Genomic DNA, 20,300 nt, shown 5'->3' with positions numbered 1-20,300 from the left:
TATATGATAGAAACCTGCCACTCGAGTCAGATGCATGCTGGAAGTTCAGAGTTAATAGTCATGGTTGTGGAAGTGCTGAAAGCAGTGAAAGATGAGATTGGATCAGTTCTCTGAGATACTGATGTAAGAAAGCAGAGGACCAAACTTTGGACCTTGCGAGCACTAAGGGCTGAAGGAAGAAAGACAGAGAAAAAGTGATCACAGGAGAAGGAAGAAAACAGCACAGAGCAGTACAACAAAACGCCACATTTAAAAGGTTCTTACTTCAAATGTAATCATATAGAAATATAATTGCTTGCAGCTGTAGCAATATTTTAGATCATGTGAATTATAACAACTTAACTCACCACCCAAATTGGTTCCTTTTAGGTGTTCCAAGTAGCTGTTGGCTGTGATGGTAATAAATTCATTGCTGTTAAAGGGCAAGTATATTTGCACTTGACCCGTATTACTCCTTACATTTTAAAACGAATGGTGAACTAAATGGTAATTACTAGTAATAATATTAGCCTAATGACTGACATGTCCATATGAAATCCAAAATTGAATTGACATTGGTGTCCAAAAATTGAATTGACAATTTGTCCAAATCAAATTTGTTTGAACTTCTCACCAAGTCAAATATTACACTTGAATCATACTAAAAAGGAAAAAGAATTAACCTCTTTCTCTATTACCAGCATTTTCTCCACCTTCTCTTTAACAAGGCAGTGTCCATCTTCACCATTACCTTAGCTCTTCAGTCTACAGCTCACTTACCTCTGTTTTCCATCCTACTCAAACCAGTTATAATTTCTTTTCTGTCAGAAAATTGCTTACATTCACATCAGAGAAGCCTCATTTCCTGTACCATATTCTATGGGAAACTTTTTTATAGCAAACCTAACAGAACCACCAGTGTTTCATCCAGAGAATCCCACGGTGTGACTTTTAATGATCCTACCATGATTTACAACAAAGCACACTGGATTTTGTCTCATCCACTTGCCACAGCTCTCTTCCTTCTATGTGGGAGAGAATCTAGGTCAGCATACTCAAATCTGTTTAACTGAGGTGAATTGGATGACAGAGACAAGCACTGTATCGCGATTCGTTTCCTGTGGTTAGGAGTGGGGTGAGAGTGGGGGAACATTGACTCATCTATTTATGAAAGGACTTGTTCTCATCCGAAACAGATGTCTACTCATCTGTCATGCTAATAGCCTTTTGAGTACTGAATTGTAATAATCAGTAGCTGGATTGATAATTAAATATTCCCCTCTCAATCAGCAAGGAATTTGCATTTCCCGTAATTCCTTTTCAAGGAATCACAAAGGCTAACATTTTTACAGCCTATAGCATTCTATTTCTGCAATGGCCTACATCCTTGCTCTTTAGAGTACAGTCTATGGACCAGCACTCGCATCCCCCAGGAACTTTTAGAAATGCAAGCTCTCAAGCCTCGTCCTACACCTGCTGAGTCAGAATCTCTATTTTAACAAAATTTTTAAGAGATTAGTAGAAGCATTAAAATTTGAGAATAACTGCTAAGCAACGTATTACCATCAATTCCCAGTACCACTGCATGCAGGTTTCCTTCTTCAGTGAGACGCCAAGCAGCTTGAATCAATCTGTTTCTGGCAGGGTCTAGACAGCAATTATCAAGGTTGATTGCTCATCAGAATCATCTGGGAAGCATGTTTAAAAAACATAGATTTCAGGACCTTACTTCAGGCCTTTTGGTCAATGACCCACTGCTCTGGAACCCTAAAAACTGCCCTAATATCTTATATTCAGGTTGTGGTGGACCTAAGGTTTTCACAGTCACCAAAGGACACCTATAGGGTCCAAGTTACTTCTGACAGGAGAGTTGTCAATGAAGGAGGGCATCTCTTGAGGTCTGATTTGGGTTCAGGGTGAGAGGCAGTCTAGACTTCCAATATCTATCTAAATACAGTGGTGACTAGGGTTCCTTCTGAGTTACACTAGAAGCAGCCAGAAAAAAATGGTTGAATGAATAATTTAACTTACTAAAACTCTATCATTTCATAGACGTGATAGCCTTATGTCTGCATGAACCCTAACCAGAAATTATGTGAATCCTCAAAGTAGCTGCTTATCTGCACAACTGAGTACCTAGACAATTAGAAATCCATGTTTTAAAAAAGTTTATAAGGAATAAAACAGTCCAAAAAGCTTTGTCTTCATTTTGATAGATATTCTGTGAATTTTTCACATGTATCAAATATAAAAGGTAAATCAGTAGATTATAAATTCTGGTGTCTTCAGAAACAGCTGTGAAGCTGATCTTTAAAAATAGAGATGCTAGAGTCAAACACCAACCTCAGAGATTCTAATTCAATATATGATGATTCTGTGATACTCTCAAGTCTGAGAATCACTGAGTCAAATGGTTAAATGTCTGTGCAATTATATAAGGAATGATGCTATTACAGCTTCATTATGTTTTATTTTTTGTAGATTTAATAAAAAAGAATGTCTTCGGCATGACTTTATTTACATTATAGAAAAGTAAGAAATATTTTTTAACATAAGCACTGAGTTTTATAATAATGTACTACCAATAATTTAGAATCAGTTAGTATTTACTCCTATTTAACATCAATGTTTTCTAATATATGCATTTATTGCTATAAATTTACCTCTAGTCACTGCTTTTGCTACATCTCACAAGTTTTGATAAGCTGTGTTTTCATTTTCATTTAGTTCAAAATATTTTTAAATTTCTCTTGATTTCTTCTTTGACCCATATGTTACTTAGAGGTGTGTTGTTTAATCTCCACATATTTGGGGAGTATTTTGTAATTATCATTATCTATTTGACTTTTGTGATACCTCCTTACCCAAACAAAGCAATGGTTTTAATTCTTAAGTTTGAAAAGAGGAAAGATAAGTAACAAAAAATGTCTTTTTTACAGGTCATTTCTGAGGAATCGACCATCTAAAAACTTGGTAAGAAAATTATAATTTTGTCAATCAGCCAAATATAGAAAATAACTAAAGCATTTTTCCTTTTCTAGAGAGTAAGATATAATTGGAAAGAATATGGCTGTCCATTGAGACTTGATTTCAGAGAAAAGTTTCACCCTTTGCTTCAATTGTAAGTATACTCTCACTAAAATTTTCAACTCACTTTGAAAGTTTCAAAGTAAAAATATGAAAAGAAGGCTAATTAATGATTCATTTAATAATAAATATTTTTGAGCACCCAATATATGTGACACTAGGTTTTCAGTACTAGTTACACAGAGTTGGACAACCCACGGTCCCTGCATGTTGAGGGAGGTTACAACTTAGCATCTGAGACCTAAGTGGCTAAGAGAGCTGAGACTCTTCAGGGATGCAAGCAGTCTCTTATGCCGCCCTTTAGAGATCCTCTCCAAATCTCTCTCCAGGCTGTTCCCAGCCACCCCTGCCTGTTTGATAGGAATGACCTTCCTCAGGTGACAAATGACTTTTCTTTCCACAGGCCAGTAATAACTGAAAGCTTACAAGGAAAGAAACTAGATTACAAATAAGGGACAGTACATTGGGGAAATTTCAAAAATAGTATCTCTAACTTAATTCTTATAAACAATATTTTATAATAAAAAATGAATAAAATGCTATGAGGAAGGCTTTTCCAAGTAATTTTGTATTAGTTTGCTTGCCTCTCTGACTTTATTCTTGATTTATGATTATAAAAGTTACACAGCTTGTTAAAAAATTTAAAATATAGAAAAATATGAGATACATGACCCACATTTCTATTGTTTTGCTATTATAAATGAAATTGTGATGAATATCCATTTACATACATGTTTAGACACTTGTCCCGATATGCCATTAGGATAAAGTACTGGGAGTGAAATTCCTATGTATAAAACATCAAAACTTTAGTCACAGATGTCAGTTTTTGGGGCCCTCTTAGGCTGAAGACCACTTCTGAGATTTCACAGGGTGGGTAGGTGTAGAGTAATGAATCAGGTGCTCCAATCTAGTTTTGCCATCAGAGCTCTCCCTATCGGGATCTAGAAGGCCTCTGCCAGCATGTTCTGCCCCCAACTCCTCACCCACGGCCGCTCTCAGATTCTGCGCTGTGCCCTCACCCTCTTACATTATCCTCCCACAACTCTCTGTCATGGGTTCTCTGAGTTATCAGGCTAATTGGCTATCCTCTTTAGTTTCAATCTTCTTCTAGACATCTAATCATGCCACTACTTTTCCCGGGCACCCTTCGCTTCTTCCCCCACTGAGGCCTAGTTTTGTCTTTGTTTATTTTGTTTTTGCTTTATGTAGTGCCTAATCCCCCTGGGGTAAAAAATCTTAATGTTCTTTCCCAGAGAACTGCACTCTTCACTTCAATTCATCATTATTAAACACCAACTTTGTACCAATTACTGTGCTAGGCCCTGGGAATTCAAAGATAAATGAGACAGGATATCCGCTTTGAAAGGCTCAAGAGTCTGATGAATTAGATCGACATCTGAGCTAATAGGCTAAGTGGAGTGATAGACAGGAATGGCATGGGTAGTGGTATTGAAACTCAAAAGAAAAGAATCCAACTCAGCTATGGGAGGGAGAGGGGCTCTGGGAAATGTTCCTAGAAAACTTGCATTTGAGTTGAGTCACTGAGTGTTAAAGGATAATGAATATTTACCTGAAGGCAAGGGAGGAAAGGAGAGGAGAAGTGGGGTAGGTAATAGTACATTCCACTGGGTAAGCCTTTCAAGCAAAAGTAATAGTTTGAGGAAGAAAATTCATAGTTCAAACAGTATAATGTTGTTGGGGCATAAAGTGAGGCATGAAGTGTCAGGAGAAGAGGCTGGGAAACCAGCTAGGTGAAGTCCAGATCATGGAATGCTTTCTGTGCATTCTTATGGTAGAGCATATTTGGTCATGCTCAAATCAAATCAAATATTCACTTTAACTACGCTTCTCTGGGAGACGTGTAGAAGATGAATTTCAGGGAAATGAATCTAAGTAAGGAGATCAGGTAGTAAACTGTATTGATGGTCCAGGGAAGAAAAAACCAAATGGCTGAAATAGCAACAAAAACAAAGAAGAGGAATCATTTGTGAGAGAAATTAGTGGTTATAATAGGCAGGGCTTGATAACTGATAGATGTGAGTGGTGAGGGAAAGAGAATGAGCAAAATGAATGTGATGAGTCAAAGATGATATCAATCAGAAGAAAGGTTCCACAAACTTCCACCACCATATCTATTCACCTTCAAGCATCTGTACCCATGAACTTTGTCTGTCTGTCTTCCTATCTTCCTATCACCATAGATGAACTGTATATGTACCTAAGGCCTGTCCCTCCATTTGTGAACTGGATCCCTGCACCCTTTCCAAATTAAGAACATTGCTCCTGGGGACAGCCCGGTGGCACAGCAGTTAAGTTCACACGTCCCACTTCGGTGGCCTAGGGTTCACCAGTTTGGATCCCAGGTGCGGACCTACACACTGCTTATCAAGCCATACTGTGACAGGTGTCCCACATATAAAGTAGAAGAAGATAGGCACAGATGTTAGCTCAGGGCCAATCTTCCTCCACAAAACGAGGAGGATTAGCAGTGGATGTCCGCTCAGGGCTAATCTTACTCAAAAAAAAACAAAACATAAAAAACAAGAACATTGCTCCTGGAGTTCTCCCTTCTCTCCCCAACATCATCAACTTTTCCCTCTCTACTGGATCATCACACAAATATGCAGTGCTTTCCCTCACCAAAACAAAATCCCTCTCTTGACCTTGCTGCCCCTTTAGCTACTATCCTCACTGTCACCAATTCCTCTCCTATTCTCTCCCAAATCCCTCTCAGTCAAGGTTGTACCCCCACTACTCCACTGGCACAACTGGCCAGCATGACCAATGGCCTCCATATTGCTAAACCCAATGGTCAATTCTCAGGTCTCACCTTACTTGATCTCATTAACAAGAATTGATGAAGTTGATCATTCCCTCCTACTTGAAATATTTTCTTCATTTGGCTTCCAAGATAACACATTCTCCTACTTTTCCTGCTACGTCACTGGTAGCTCCTCTTTAATTTCTTTCTTTTTTCTTTCTTTCTTTTTTTTTAAGATTGGCACCTGAGCTAACATCTGTTGCCAATCTTTCTTTCTTCTTCTTCTTCTCCCCAAAGTCTGCCAGTACATAGTTGTATATTCTAGTTGTAGGTGCTTCTGGTTGTGGCATGTGGGATGCCACCTCAGCATGGCCTGATGAGCATTGCCTTGTCTGCACCAGGGATCTGACCGAACCAGTGAAATCCTGGGCCGCTGAAGTGGAGTGTACAAACTTAACCACTTGACCACTGGGTGGCCCCTCTCCTCTTTAATTTCTTAGTTTATCCTTTTCTTCATGATCTCTTAATGCAAGAATGACCCAATGCTTTTTTTTCTTTTCACCATCTCAACTTGCTCTTTTAGTGATGTCATCCAGTCTCGTAGACCTGAATGTCTCAAGATACTGATAAATTCCAAAACTCTATCTCCAGTCTGAATATCTCACCTTGTATTGGTCAAAGATGGTTAGGCTATGCTGCCGTAACAAATAAACCCTAATACCTCAGTGCTTAACTCTTTTCCTGTCACAGTCTGAGATATATCATAGCTGTATCATCTGGATGTGGCCTCCTAGGTTACCACTGTGAAAAAAGAAAAGTGGAAGAAGACTGGAGGATTGTGTGGGACGTCTTAAAGGGTCTGCCCTAGAAGTGGTTTACATCACTTCTATCCACATCCTGTTATCTGGAACCTAATGCCACAGCCCCAGTCTAATTCCACAGTGAGTTAGAAAATGTAAACAGGCATAAGGATATTTGGTGAGCACTAACAGTGTCTGCTAAAATTCTGAACTCCAGGCCCACAAATTCACTTAGATGTTGAATAGATATATCACTTTTCCATTTAGATACTAAATAGATGTAGCAAACTTAACCTGTCCAAAACCAAACTCCTGATCTTCCCCTCCAAACCTGCTCCATCAATACCTTTGCCCACTTCGATGATTCCACTCCCATCCTCTGGTTGTTGGGTCAAAACTTTGAACTCACACCTGACTCTTCTTTCTCTTATCCCCTACATTCAATCCATCAGCAAATCCTTTTGGCTCTATCTTCAAAATACATATAGAAGCTGACTGTCACCACTTGAACTGCTACCACCCTGATCTAAGCTATTATTACTCACTTCAATTATTGCAATAGCCTTTTTGTTGGTCTCCCTGCTTCCACTCTTGCATTTGTATAGCAGTAATAGTGAATCATTTAAAACAAAGTTAGAGCACATCACTCCTAAGCTCAAACCCATATCACTGAGTAAAAGCCAAGTCCTCACAATGACTTAAAGGGCTCCATGTGATCGCTGTCCCTGTTACCTTTCTCCCGTTGAGCTTCACCTCACTCAATCCACTCTATTCACATGGCCTCCTTGCTGTTCCTCAAGGAAGCCAAGCGTATGCCCACCTCAGGTCCATTGCACTTGCTGTTTTCTGTGCCTGCAGTGCAGTGCCTAGATGTTCATTTAGTTTGTTCTCTTGCCTCCTTCAAGTCTTTGTTCAAATGTCACTTTCTCAGTGAGGCCTATGCTGATTGTTGTGTTTAAAATTACAAACTCTCTCTGCACCACTTTCACACCTCACCTGTCTTTTTTGTTCATTTTACTTATTTAGCTTGTTTATTGTCTTTCCTCCTCTACTGTAATGTAAGCTACAGAAAAGAGCTTTTCTTCTGTTTAGTTCGCTGCTATATCTTCCCACATCTAGAACATTGCCTAGCACGTAGTAAGCAACCAATACATATTTGGTGAATGAACTCATGAATTTTATGTTTATGACTTCCCCAACCTGGACAAATAGTAATACCATCCATTATAATAGAAAACAGAAAATAAAGGGTGGGCTTAAGGGAGAAGATGACTAGTTGAGTTTTAGATATCTTGGATTTGAGGAGTCTGTGTAAAATCCAGAAGGAAATTCCAATAAAACGTTAAATTGAAGCATCTGAAGTTCACATAACCTGAGCTAGAGATATATAATTGGAAGTCCATAGCAATTTTGTGATATTAAAAATAGTTATGAGTGATCAGAAAGAGCTATTGGGGTATCTGGGAGGTCCAATTGCACCCCTATTCCCTGACCAAATGCATTTTTTAATGAAATCTAGGTATATGTAGTTTATGAGAAAAATTGCCAATAACTGTTAGACCTCAGAAGAATGTTCAGCAAGTTTGCTAAATTCAAAATCAATATACAATAAATAAGTCTCTGTACATCAGTAAATGCTAAGTAAACTAGAATAGAATGGAAAAATTATTCCATTCACAATGGAAAAAATGAAATAAAGTAAGAATAGATTTAATAAAAGATGTATAAGACATTTATGGCAAAAATTTTAAAACATTATTAAAAGACACAAAAGAGTACTGTGATAATTAAAGAACAGTATCATATGTTTTGATAGAGAAATGCCATATTATAAATGCATCATTCTCCTCTAATATAGCCATGAATTCAATGCAATTCCAATAAAAAATCCATCAGGGTTTTTGCAGAATTTGGCAAGCAGGTCCTAAATTTTATATAGAAAAGCAATGGCCTGAAAATAGTAAGACAAATATCTTCCATAATTGAAGTTCTAGAAATGGCAAAGTAGCTTTTATTTGACATGCATTCTGCCCAATGACAATTACATACACTCTTGACAAAATGTAATAAATAATTATTTAAATACCTTGGACACCAAAAACTGCAAAAGACATGATCCTTGAAAGGAGAGAAAATTTCTAATTAAGTTTGTCCTCTGATGTCACTTCCCAGTTTTTGGCAGGGTATGAGGGAACAAGGCTTTAACAGAAAGTGGCAGTCCTACTGGACTTAAGAAACAGACATTGACGTTTGGGACTGCCAAAGCAACTGTAAATTTAGATGAAAAATCCTGGAAAGATGTGAGTCATATAAGGGTGCAAGGAAAATGCAGAAAATGTTTTCCTCAAATTCTTGGCTAACTCTTGAACCGTGAATCTGAAGGGAGAGGAAGCACAGATTTCACGCACTACCTGTTTTGAGAGAAAAAGTGTGGAGTCCAAGTCCCACCAACTTAGAAGGTGTTGAAAAATACCTTAGTCTTTCTGTTGAAACCAAAAGGGTGATTTCTGGTAAGTAAGCCAAGGACAAAATGCTATGCCCTAGGATTAAGGGAAAAACTAAAAATTTTAAAATCCCTACAAGTCCTAAAATTAAGACTTAACAGGATGGGAGAGATCCATCAGTGATTTGTCTTCCTGCCAGAACAACAACAACAACAAACACTCTTCAGAGGAAAATAACAAAACTCAAAGTTTCAACAATGTATGATTTTAAATTATACAGTACAAAATTAAAAATTAATAGACATCAAAAGAAGCAGGAAAATGATCCATAATCAATAAAAGGCAGTCAATAGCAGCAGACTACAGATGATCCAGACCCTGGCTGGAAGCACTTTAATACAGCGAGTGTAAATGTTAAAAGAGTCACAGGAAAAGTGTAGAGAATAGGTGAACAGATGGGGAATCTCCGTGGAGAAATGCTAACTATTGAAAAAAACAAATAAGAATGCTAGAATAAAAAAAAATACAGCACCTGAAATTTAAAAATAAAAATTCATACGATAGACTTAATACCAAATTGTGCTAAACAGATAAAAGGATTAGTGAAACTAAAGATAATTCAGTGGAAATTATCCCAACTGTACCATAGAGAAAAAAAATTTAATTCACTGCTTCAATGACCTGTGGGACAATATCAAGCAGTCTAATGGAAATACAATTGGAGGAGAGAAAAAAACAGGAGAGAAATATTTTTTGAAGAAATATTGGCTGAAATTTACCCAAAGTTGGTGAAAAATATTATCCAAGAAGCTCAAAAACATCATTCCTAGGCACAACACAAACAAAATGCTGAAAACTAAAGATAAAGAGAAATCCCTAAAAGCAGCTGGACAGAAAAAAGACATTACAGTCACGGGAACGAAGACAAGAATGACAGCTAACTTTTCATCAGAAACAGTAGAGACCAGGTGACAATAGAACAACATTTTTAAATGTTGAAGGAAAAAAGAACTATCAAGTTAACTATCAACTTAAACATAGAATTACCATATAATCGAGCAATTCCACTTCTGGGTATACTCTCAAAAGAACTGAAAGTAGAGACTCAAACAGACATTTGTACATCATGTTCACAGCAACATTATTCACAATAGTCAAAATGTGGAAGCCACATAAGTGTCCACTGACAGAAAGATGGATAAACAAAATGTGGTACATACATACAGTGGAATATTACTCAGTTTAAAAAGGAAGGAAATTCTGACACATGCTATGCATGGATGAACCTTGAAGACATTATGCTAGTAAAATGTGCCACTCACAAAAAGACAAATATTGTATGATTCCACTTATATGAGGTAGCCAGAGGAATCAAATTTGTAGACAGAAAGTAGAATGGTGGTTGCCAGGGGCTGGGGGACAAGGGGAATGGGGAGTTACCATTTAATGGGTATAAAGCTTCCATTTTGCAAGATGAAGAGTTATAGAGATGGATGGTGGTAATGATAGCATGACAATGTAATTATGCTTAATGCCACTGAACATTTAAAAATGGTTAAAATGGTAACTTTTATGTTATATATATTTTACAACAATAAAAAAATCTGTAACTAAAAGACATTATAAACAATGTGAAAAAGAAAAGTGGTTGAAATGCTTGTTTATGGTGTCTTTTACCTACAGATTTTTTTAATTACAGTAAAATATGGTGAACATTTGGATGAATACATTGTATACTTAGACAATGGAATACTATACAGCAGTTAAAATGAATGAACTAGGATGCTTGTAAGAGGGAATCAGACGATCAACCATGAGGTTAGGTAGGGAAGGAAGAGAGGTCAGGAGGGAGATGCTGATGGGGAAAACAGAGATCAAGAGACTAGAAATCTCTATGGACCCACCTCAAAACCCAACAATGAGTGGGAAAAAAAGTTGCTGGAAGAAACTTACAATATGAGATCACATATCTATATTTTCAAATCCATAGAGGAACACCATATATGATTTATGTACAAGTACAGTATAAAGCCTGGATGGAAATGACATACAACAATTTTCACATTATTCTCTGTGTTTTTCTACATATTTGAAATATTTCCTAATTAAAATAAAATAAGCTATAGTAGCAAGATCCATGAAGAAAACTGGGGAAGAGGATCAAAGGCCCAGGTGGAAAGGTTGAAAGGGGAAGAACACTTTATCCTCTGAGACTCAGGTGAAGGAGTAAAAATGAATGAATGTGAGTGTATGTGATGTGGAAATAGCAATGCAGGATTGAAAAAGGTCATGTCTCATAGCCTCAATTTACTTACATGAAGTAGGAAGGAGGGCCATCTGTAAACTGAGAGAAGGGAAAGGTTGAGGAGGGACTTTGAGGAGGATGTCTGAGGTCACTGAGGGTAACGTGAGAGAGGCCAGCTAAGGACCGGTAAAAAGATTACTGGACAACACAAAGGCACACTTGAGGTAAGATACTGTGAGTGGGTCAAATCCCCACAGATGCTGACTTTCTGGAGTTGTGTGTGCATGAATGAAGAAGGCATGTTGCAACATCCAAGGTTTGGGTTTGATGTTGAATGCAAGGGGAATAATTGAGTATATCTAGGATGCTAGTGAAAGAGGGGTCAGATGATCAACCATGAGATTGGGCTGAGTAGGGAAGGAAGAAAGGCTAGGAGGAAACTGCAGTGTAGTCAGAAAGCAGGGAGCAATCAGTGGACAAAGAGTCTCTAGGAGGTCAAGAGACAGAGGAGAAGACATGTGAAAGATGGAAGAGGCTGGGGTCAAAGAGTTGACTGCTGTGGCAGCACTTTTTCCAGAAGTAACTTATTTGTATCTCTGCTACCAGGAATCATTTGATAAAGTTTGTTGCCTCCAATTCTTTGAGGATAATCAACCAAATATTAGAGGCTAACTACAGAAGGACAGTCAGATCAATAAGGTTCAGTGCCCAGTTCAATTGAATTATAGCAATACATAGTTGATAACTGGGTATTCAATTAAGTATTTATCAGAGGGAATTTGGGTGCTAGCTAATTAAGCTCCGAGAAACAGGCAGACAGGGCGGGCACTAGGAAATTAGTCTAGGTCTCTAGATTACAATATATGCATTACCTTTATAGAGGGTGGCTCAGGAAGAAGGGTGGGCAGAATTTTACAGACAAAAGGACAATAACAGACTCACCATCAAACACTAATAAGAATGAAGCAAGTATGATCAGCTGGGAGTATAAGTCACACCAGCTGCCTCTTTGCTTTCTCAACTCGCATGACAACCCATCCCAAACTTGAATTTGGTGCCACAGAAGCAACCCCAGAGGAAACAGTGAGACATAATGGCTCTACTATGATGCAGGGAGTTCAGGAACAGGGATTATGGGTGTTTTAGGGGTACTCAGCATTTGCTGTAATCAGATAGGGTAAGACACACAGACATGGAAATGACTGTCATGAAGGAAGAAGTTTATTATGCGTACAGATCCCTAGAAACAGTAAGCACAGCATGCCATGCAGGGCCACATGGAGAAGCACCAGGGTCAGTCAGGAGGCAGAGGGAGAGGGGAAAATGAGGCAAGAGGCTTTATTGCATTTTCTGCAGGAAGGAATGGATAAGGCAGGATAAGCAGGCTTAGAATGGCCATTTTGAATAATCTCAGTGGGCTCTGGGCATAAGAGCTGTCCCTACTTGTCTAGTCCCTGGCTCTGAGTGATTAGGGCAGGTGGATAGTGGCCGAGGTTGTGAGAGCTCATAAAGGGGGTGGTTGGGGGTATGGGCTCTGGATTGGTTGGCTCACATGAAAGGCACTCCTGGGATAGTTGTTTACTGTCTCCAGGAATTAATTAACGCTGGGAGGGGCAGTCCCTCCAGGATAAGCAAGGCCTCAGATATTAAAGCATCACAATTCAGAAACTAACTGCCATGGGGGGAGGTTACAAACTGTAGGGTAGTTGCCAACTGGAGACATTTCTGAATTTCTTAAGTTTAATTAGTATTATATCTTACTTTAAGGAAAATAAGCCATGTTTACACAGGCAACTATTTTTGTCCCATATTCTCAATGAATTAAATACAACATTATCAAAGATTATTATTAACCCAGAAAGTGTGAGTCATGCAATTTATCCTAATTGCCAGTAGATGACACTGTAGCTTACTGCTTTTATGAGTGTCAAAAGACAGCAGCTCAGAGTTCAATTAAGATCTTTTTTATTAAAATGTATGGCCTTGGAACTAGTTCTTAATAATTCAAGAATCTGATGGCTTTCAGAAGATGCAATCAAACATGCTGCACCTTCCAAAGCTCCTAGAATTAGAGCTTTGCTGAAGCTCTAAAGCTGCGTACAAAATGGTGTGTGTGCCCACACAACATATGCATTTTCCCGTGGGGAGGGTCCGGAGATCTCATGAGAGCTTAGAGTTCTCTATGACCCTCCTCCCATGCCAAGAAAGAAGTCAAACACCAGTATTCCAATCCCTAGTTAGTCGCACCTGAGTTCATCTCCTTCTGATTTCTAAAACCTAATTAAGATGGAAATAAAATAGCTTCTCAGATACCACTTTCTGACACTTAAAAATTTTCTGCTGGAGTGACGTCAGCAGCATGGCAGCATGAGCTTTCCTGGTGATCTCCACCATACAATGAAAAAGACATTCCTACTCCAACAGAGGACATCCACACAACACAAAAGACATCTGAGAGACCCATGCAGCCATATGACAGAGGGCAGAGAGGCTGGAGCTCCCCTCGGAGGAGGTGGAATGGGGTAAGAGAAAACTCCACTCCCTCCCCTAAAGACTATGATCTGGGACAGCAGGTGGCCTCCAAGAGGGAAGGCAGGAGGGAGGGGACACTCATTAGCAGGAACATCAAGGATCCCTGAGGGCCCTTGCAGCCTATGGGAAAGCCCCTACCAAGGTGAAAAATAACACAGGGGTGACCTCATCAAGCCAACACCCCAGGAGAGCAGATAGGGAGAGCAGAGAAAGAAAACCCCAAGAGCACACAGAAGAAAGCACCCCTCCCCTCACCCACCCAGCGCTGGCTCCAGTGCCAGGGATCTTGGTGGAATGCAGAGGGCTCAGAATACGCAGCTCTTGAACCCTACTCAGTGGTGATATGTGGTAACTGTGACCAAATAATACCACGATGCACAAAAACAGAGCCATGCCCTCTAGCAGTATCAAAAATTATATTAAATCTCCACACCAGAGAGAAAATGACAAGTACCCAGAAATCAGTCCTGAGGACACAGAAATATGTAATCTAAATGACAGATAATTCAAAATAGCTATCATCAAAAAACTCAATGAGTTAAAAGAGAATGTAGAGAAACAATTCAACAAGTTCAGGAGCTACTTCACAAAAGAGATTGAAACTATAAAGAAGAACCAATCAGAAATATTAGAGATGAAAGACACAATGGAAGAAATAAAACAAAATATGGATTCCCTGAATGCTTGAGTGGACATCATAGAGGAGCATATCAGCACAATCAAAGATAGACATGTTGAAATGCTCCAGATAGAGGAGGAGAGAGAACTAAGACTAAAAAGAAATGAAGAAAGTCTCTGAGAAATAGCCAACTCAATTAGGAAATGCAACGTAAGAATTATAGGTATTACAGAAGGAGAAGAGAAGGAGAATGGAGCAGAAAGCTTGTTCAAAGAAATAATAGCAGAGAACTTCCCAAACCTGGGGAAGGAGGTCGAAATCAAACTGGAAGAGACTACCAGATCTCCTAAATATGTCAAAGTAAAAAGACCTACTGCAAGGCATATAGTAGTGAAACTGACAAAAGTCAATGACAAAGAAAAGCTACTAAAGGCAGTAGAAAGGCAGAAGAAAATAACCTACAAAGGAACCCCTATTAAGCTTTCAGTGGATTTCTCTGCAGAAACCTTACAGGCTAGGAGAGACTGGAATGACATATTCAAATCTTTGAAGGACATAAACTTTCAGCCAAGAAAACTCTATCCAGTGAAAATATCCTTCAGATATGATGGAGAAATAAAAACTTTCCCAGACAAACCAAAGCTAAGAGAGTTCATAGCCACCCACCCCTTCCCCCCACACACACACAAGAAATCCTCAAGAAGGCCTTCATAACTGAAAAAAAGGGAGAAAGGGGTTACAAAGCATGGAGTACAGAGATAAATAGGTAGGCAAAATCAGAAAATTGTACACATCAGAACAGGTTAGCAAATACTCAAGTATAACTTTGAAGATACAGGGAAGGAAAACATGAAAAACAAAGATAATCTTGTCATTTTAACCACAAACTCACAACACAAGGTGGAATAAGATGGGAGAAAAACAACTTAGGAGGGGAAGAGGAAAGGGACTGAATCGGTTTAGTCTAAGGAAATAAGAGGCCATCAGAAAAGGGACTATCTTATCCACGAGATTTTGAATACAAACCTCATGGTAACCACTAAACAAAACAGCAGAACAGAGACACAAATAATAGATGAGAAAACAAAGAAACACCACATTAAAAACTACATGACTCGATTGGTAGACCAAGATACACAGGACGAGAAACAAAGGAAAGGGAGGAGCACTGGAAAATGAGTGATAAAATGGGAGCATTAAGCCCTCATATAGCGATAATCACCCTAAATGTAAATAGCTTGAATTGTCCAATAAAAAGACATGGAGTGGTGAGATGAATTAAAGAACAAGACCCAACAATATGCTGCCTCCAGGAAACACATCTCAGCGCCAACAACAAACACAGGCTCAGAGTGAAGGGATGGAAGATGATATTCCAAGCTAATGGCAAACAAAAGAAAGCAGGTGTTGCAATACTTATATCAGACAAAGTAGACTTCAAGATAAGACAGGTAAAGAGAGACAAAAAGGAGCAGTATATTATGATTAAAGGGACAGTCCATCAAGAAGAAATAACATTTATAAATATCTATGCACCCAACACAGGAGCACCAAAGTACATAAAGCAACAATTAACAAACCTAAAAGGAGATATTAACAACACCACAATAATAGTAGGGGACCTCAACACTCCACTCACATCAATGGATAGATCATCCAGGCAGAAAATCAACAAGGAAACAGTGAAATTAAATGAAAAGCTAGACTACTTGGACTTAATAGCCATATATAGAACACTCCATCCAAAAACAGCAGAATACACATTCTTCTCAAGTAAGCATGGAACATTCTCAAGAATAGACCATAGGTTTGGAAACAAGGCAAGCCTCAATAAATTTAAGAAGATTGAAATAACAAGCATCTTTTCCAATCACAATGCTATGAAGCTAGAAATTAATTACAAGAAAAAAGCTGAGAAAGGAAGAAAGATTTGGACACTAAACAACATGCTATTGAACAACCAATGGATCATTGAAGAAATTAAAGGAGAGATCAAAAAATATCTTGAGACAAATGAAAATGAAAACATACCATACCACTCATGGGATGCAGCAAAAGTGGTACTAAGAGGGAAATTCATTGCAATACAAGCTCACCTTAACAAACATGAAAAAACCCAAATAAGCAATCTCAAACTACACCTAACTGAAACAGAAAAGAAGAACAAATGAAGTCCAAAGTCAGCAGAAGAGGAAGTAATAAAAATCAGAGCAGAAATGAATACTATTGAAACAAAAAAGGCAGCAGAAAGGATCAATGAAACAAAGAGCTGGTTCTTTGAGAAGATAAATAAAATTGACAAACCCCTAGCCAGACTTACAAAGAAAAAAGGAGAGAAAGCTCAGATAAATAAACTTAAAAATGAAAGAGGAGAAATAACAATGGATACCACAGAAATACGAAGGATTATAGAGAATACTATCAAAAGCTATATGCCAACAAAATGGACAGTCTAGAAGAAATGGATAAATTCTTAGACTCTTACAACTTCCCAAAGCTGAATCAAGAAGAAATAGATAATCTGAATAGACCAATCACAAGTAAAGAGATTGAAACAGTAATGAAAAGCATCCCAAAAAATAAAAGCCCAGGACCAGACGGCTTCCCTGGAGAATTCTACCAAATTTTCAGAAAGAATTTAATACCTATCTTTCTCAAGCTATTCCAAAATATCTGGGAAGATGGAATGCTTCCTAACACATTGTACAAGGCCAATATCACTCTGATACTGAAGCCTGACAAGAACAATACAAAAAAAGGAAAACTACAGGGAAATATCGCTGATGAACATAGATGCAAAAATCCTCAACAAAATATTGGCAACTCAAATACAGCAATACATCAAAAAGATCAAACATCATGAACAAGTGGGATTTATACCAGGGACACAGGGATGGTTCAACATCTGCAAATCAATCAATGTGATACATCACATCAACAAATTGAGGAATAAAAACCACGTGATCATCTCAGTAGGTACAGAGAAAGCATTTGATAAGATGAAACATTCATTTATGATAAAAATTCTCAACAAAATGGGCATAGAAGGAAATTACCTCAACATAATGAAGGCCATATATGACAAACCCGCAGCCAACATCATACTCAATGGGGAAAAGCTGTACACTACCCCTCTGAGAACAGGAACAAGACAAGGATGCCCACTCTCACCACTTTTATTCAACATGGTACAAGAGTTTTTGGCCAGAGCAATTAGGCAAGAGAAAGGAATAAAGGGAATCCAAACAGGGAGTGAAGAAGTAAAACTCTTGCTGTTTGCAGATGACATGATCTTATATATAGAAAACCCTAAAGAATCCATCAGAAAACTATTAGAAATAATTAACAACTACAGTAAAGTTGCAGGATACAAAATCAACTTAAAAAAATCAGTTGCATTTCAGGGCCAGCCTGGTGGTGCAGTGGTTAAGTTTGCACATTCCGCTTCAGCTGCCTGGGGTTCACTGGTTCAGATTCCGGGTGCAGACATAGCACTTCTTGTCAAGCCATGCTGTGGCAGCCGTCTCACATTAAAAAAGTAGAGGAAGATGGGCATGAATGTTAGCTCAGTACCAGTCTTCCTCAGCAAAAAGAGGAGGATTGGCAGCAGATGTTAGCTCAGGGTTAATCTTCCTCAAAAAAAGGAAAATCAGTTGCATTCCTATATTCTAATAATGAACTTATAGAAAGAGAACTCAAGAATATAATTCTATTTATAGTCGCAACAAAAAGAATAAAATATCTAGGAATAAATTTAACCAAGGAGGTGAAGGACCTATACAATGAAAACTATAAGACATTATTGAAAGAAATAGATGATGAGATAAAAAGATGGAAAGATTCCATGCACATGGATTGGAAGAATAAACAGAGTTAAAATGTCCGTACTACCTAATGCAATCTGCAGATTCAATGCAATCTCAATCAGAATCCCAATGACATTCTTCACAGAAATAGAACAAAGAATCCTAAAATTCATATGGGGCAACCAAAGACCCCGAATTGCTAAAGCAATCCTGAGAAAAAAAAACAAAGCTGGAGGCATCACAACCCCTGACTTCAAAATGTACTACAAAGCCATAGTGATCAAAACAGCACGGTACTGGTACAAAAACAGGCACACAGATCAATGGAACAGAACTGAAACCCCAGAAATAAAACCACACATCTATGGACAGCTAATCTTCAACAAAGGTGCCGAGAACATACAATGGAGAAAAGATAGTCTTTTCAATAAATGGTGTTGGGAAAACTGGACAGCCATATGCAAAAGAATGAAAGTAGACCATTATCTCATGTCATACACAAAATAAACTCAAAATGGATCAAAGACTTGCAGATAAGTCCTGAAATCATAAAACTCCTGGAAGATAATATAGGTAGTACACTCTTTGACATCAAACTTAAAAGGATCTTTTTGAATGCCACGTCTTCTCAGACAAGGCAAACAGAAGAAAAAATAAACAAGTGGGACTTCATCAGACTAAAGAGCTTCTACAAGGCAAAAGAAACTAGGATCAAAACAAAAAGACAACTGACCAATTGGGAGAAAATATTTGCAAAGCATATATCTGACAAGGGGTTAATCTCTATAATATATAAGGAACTCACACACACACTGAACAACAAAAAAACAAACAGCCTGATCAAAAAATAGGCAGAGGATGTGAACAAACGTTTTTCCAAAGAAGATATACAGATGGCCAATAAACACATGAAAAGATGTTCAACATCACTAATCATCAGGGAAATACAAATCAAAACGACACTAAGATACCACCTTACTCCTGCTAAAGTGGCTATAATCACTAAGACTAAAAATAACAGATATTGGAAAGGGTGTGGAGAGAAGGGAACCCTCATCCACGGCTGGTGGGAATGCAAACTGGTGCAGCCACTATGGAAAACAGTATGGAGATTCCTCAAAAAACTAAAAATAGAACTACCATATGACCCAGCTATCCCACTACTAGGTATCTACCCAAACAACTTGAAATCAACAATCCAAAGTAACATATGCACCCCTATGTTCATCGCAGCACTATTCACAACAGCCAAGACACGGAAACTATCCGAGTGCCCATCTCTGATGACTGGATAAAGAAGATGAGGTATATATATATACAATGGAATACTTCTCAGCCAGAAACAAAAGACAAAACCATCCCATTTGCAATAACATGGAAGGACCTAGAGGGAATTATGCTAAGCAAAATAAGCCAGTCTGAGAAAGACAAGCACCAGATGATTTCAGTCATATGTGGAATATAAACAAGTACTGGGACAAAGAAAACAGTTCAGCGGTTACCAGGGGAAGGGGGTTGGAGGATGGGTACAGAGGGTGAAGGGGAGCACTTATGTGGTGACAGACAAGAAATAATGTACAACTGAAATTTCACAATGATGTAAACTATTATGAAGTCAATTAAAAGAACCTTTCTGCCTGGTTTGCGAGAATGGGACAGTAACTGTTCTTCATAGCCAGTAGTGGGTGGCAGCAAGTTGTAGAAGACTGCAAAGCCAGGCAGAATGACTTCTAAGTCAGGCAGAGATCTGGGCAGTGCATAAAGAGATGCTGTTGGGGGAGAAGGGAAATTCTCCCCCCGCTCCTCTTGGTTCTAATGGCTGGTCAAATAATTAAAATGTAATAAGACAAAAGGAGAAAACCCAACTTACTACGTACATATGGGAACCCCACACACATGAGAGAATCAGAGACCCCAATACATGAGAGGTTCAGAGATAGAAAGGTAAAATGAGGTATTTATGCCATCTTGAGCCAAGGAATGGGAGAGGGGCCTGGGGCTTCAGAGGGGAGGAGGGCAATTCA

At 38.5% G+C, this 20,300-nt stretch overlaps 1 protein-coding gene across 15 annotated transcripts in view; it reads left to right on the top strand.

Moving 5' to 3' along the window:
- The window catches only part of CATSPERE (catsper channel auxiliary subunit epsilon), a 263,745-nt gene that overhangs the window by 215,083 nt on the left and 28,362 nt on the right, over positions 1-20,300 (top strand). For all 15 annotated transcript variants that reach the window (XM_070255679.1, XM_023632530.2, XM_070255686.1 and 12 more), the window contains 4 exons: positions 370-422; positions 2,461-2,511; positions 2,919-2,952; positions 3,021-3,100. In XM_070255679.1, the coding sequence (XP_070111780.1) occupies positions 370-422; positions 2,461-2,511; positions 2,919-2,952; positions 3,021-3,100 (218 nt within the window). The remainder of the gene's footprint in view (positions 1-369; positions 423-2,460; positions 2,512-2,918; positions 2,953-3,020; positions 3,101-20,300) is intronic.

This window comes from Equus caballus, chromosome 30 (genome assembly GCF_041296265.1).
Source record: "Equus caballus isolate H_3958 breed thoroughbred chromosome 30, TB-T2T, whole genome shotgun sequence".
Classification (NCBI taxonomy): Eukaryota; Metazoa; Chordata; class Mammalia; order Perissodactyla; family Equidae; genus Equus; species Equus caballus.
This window is presented reverse-complemented; position numbering and strand designations above follow the sequence as displayed.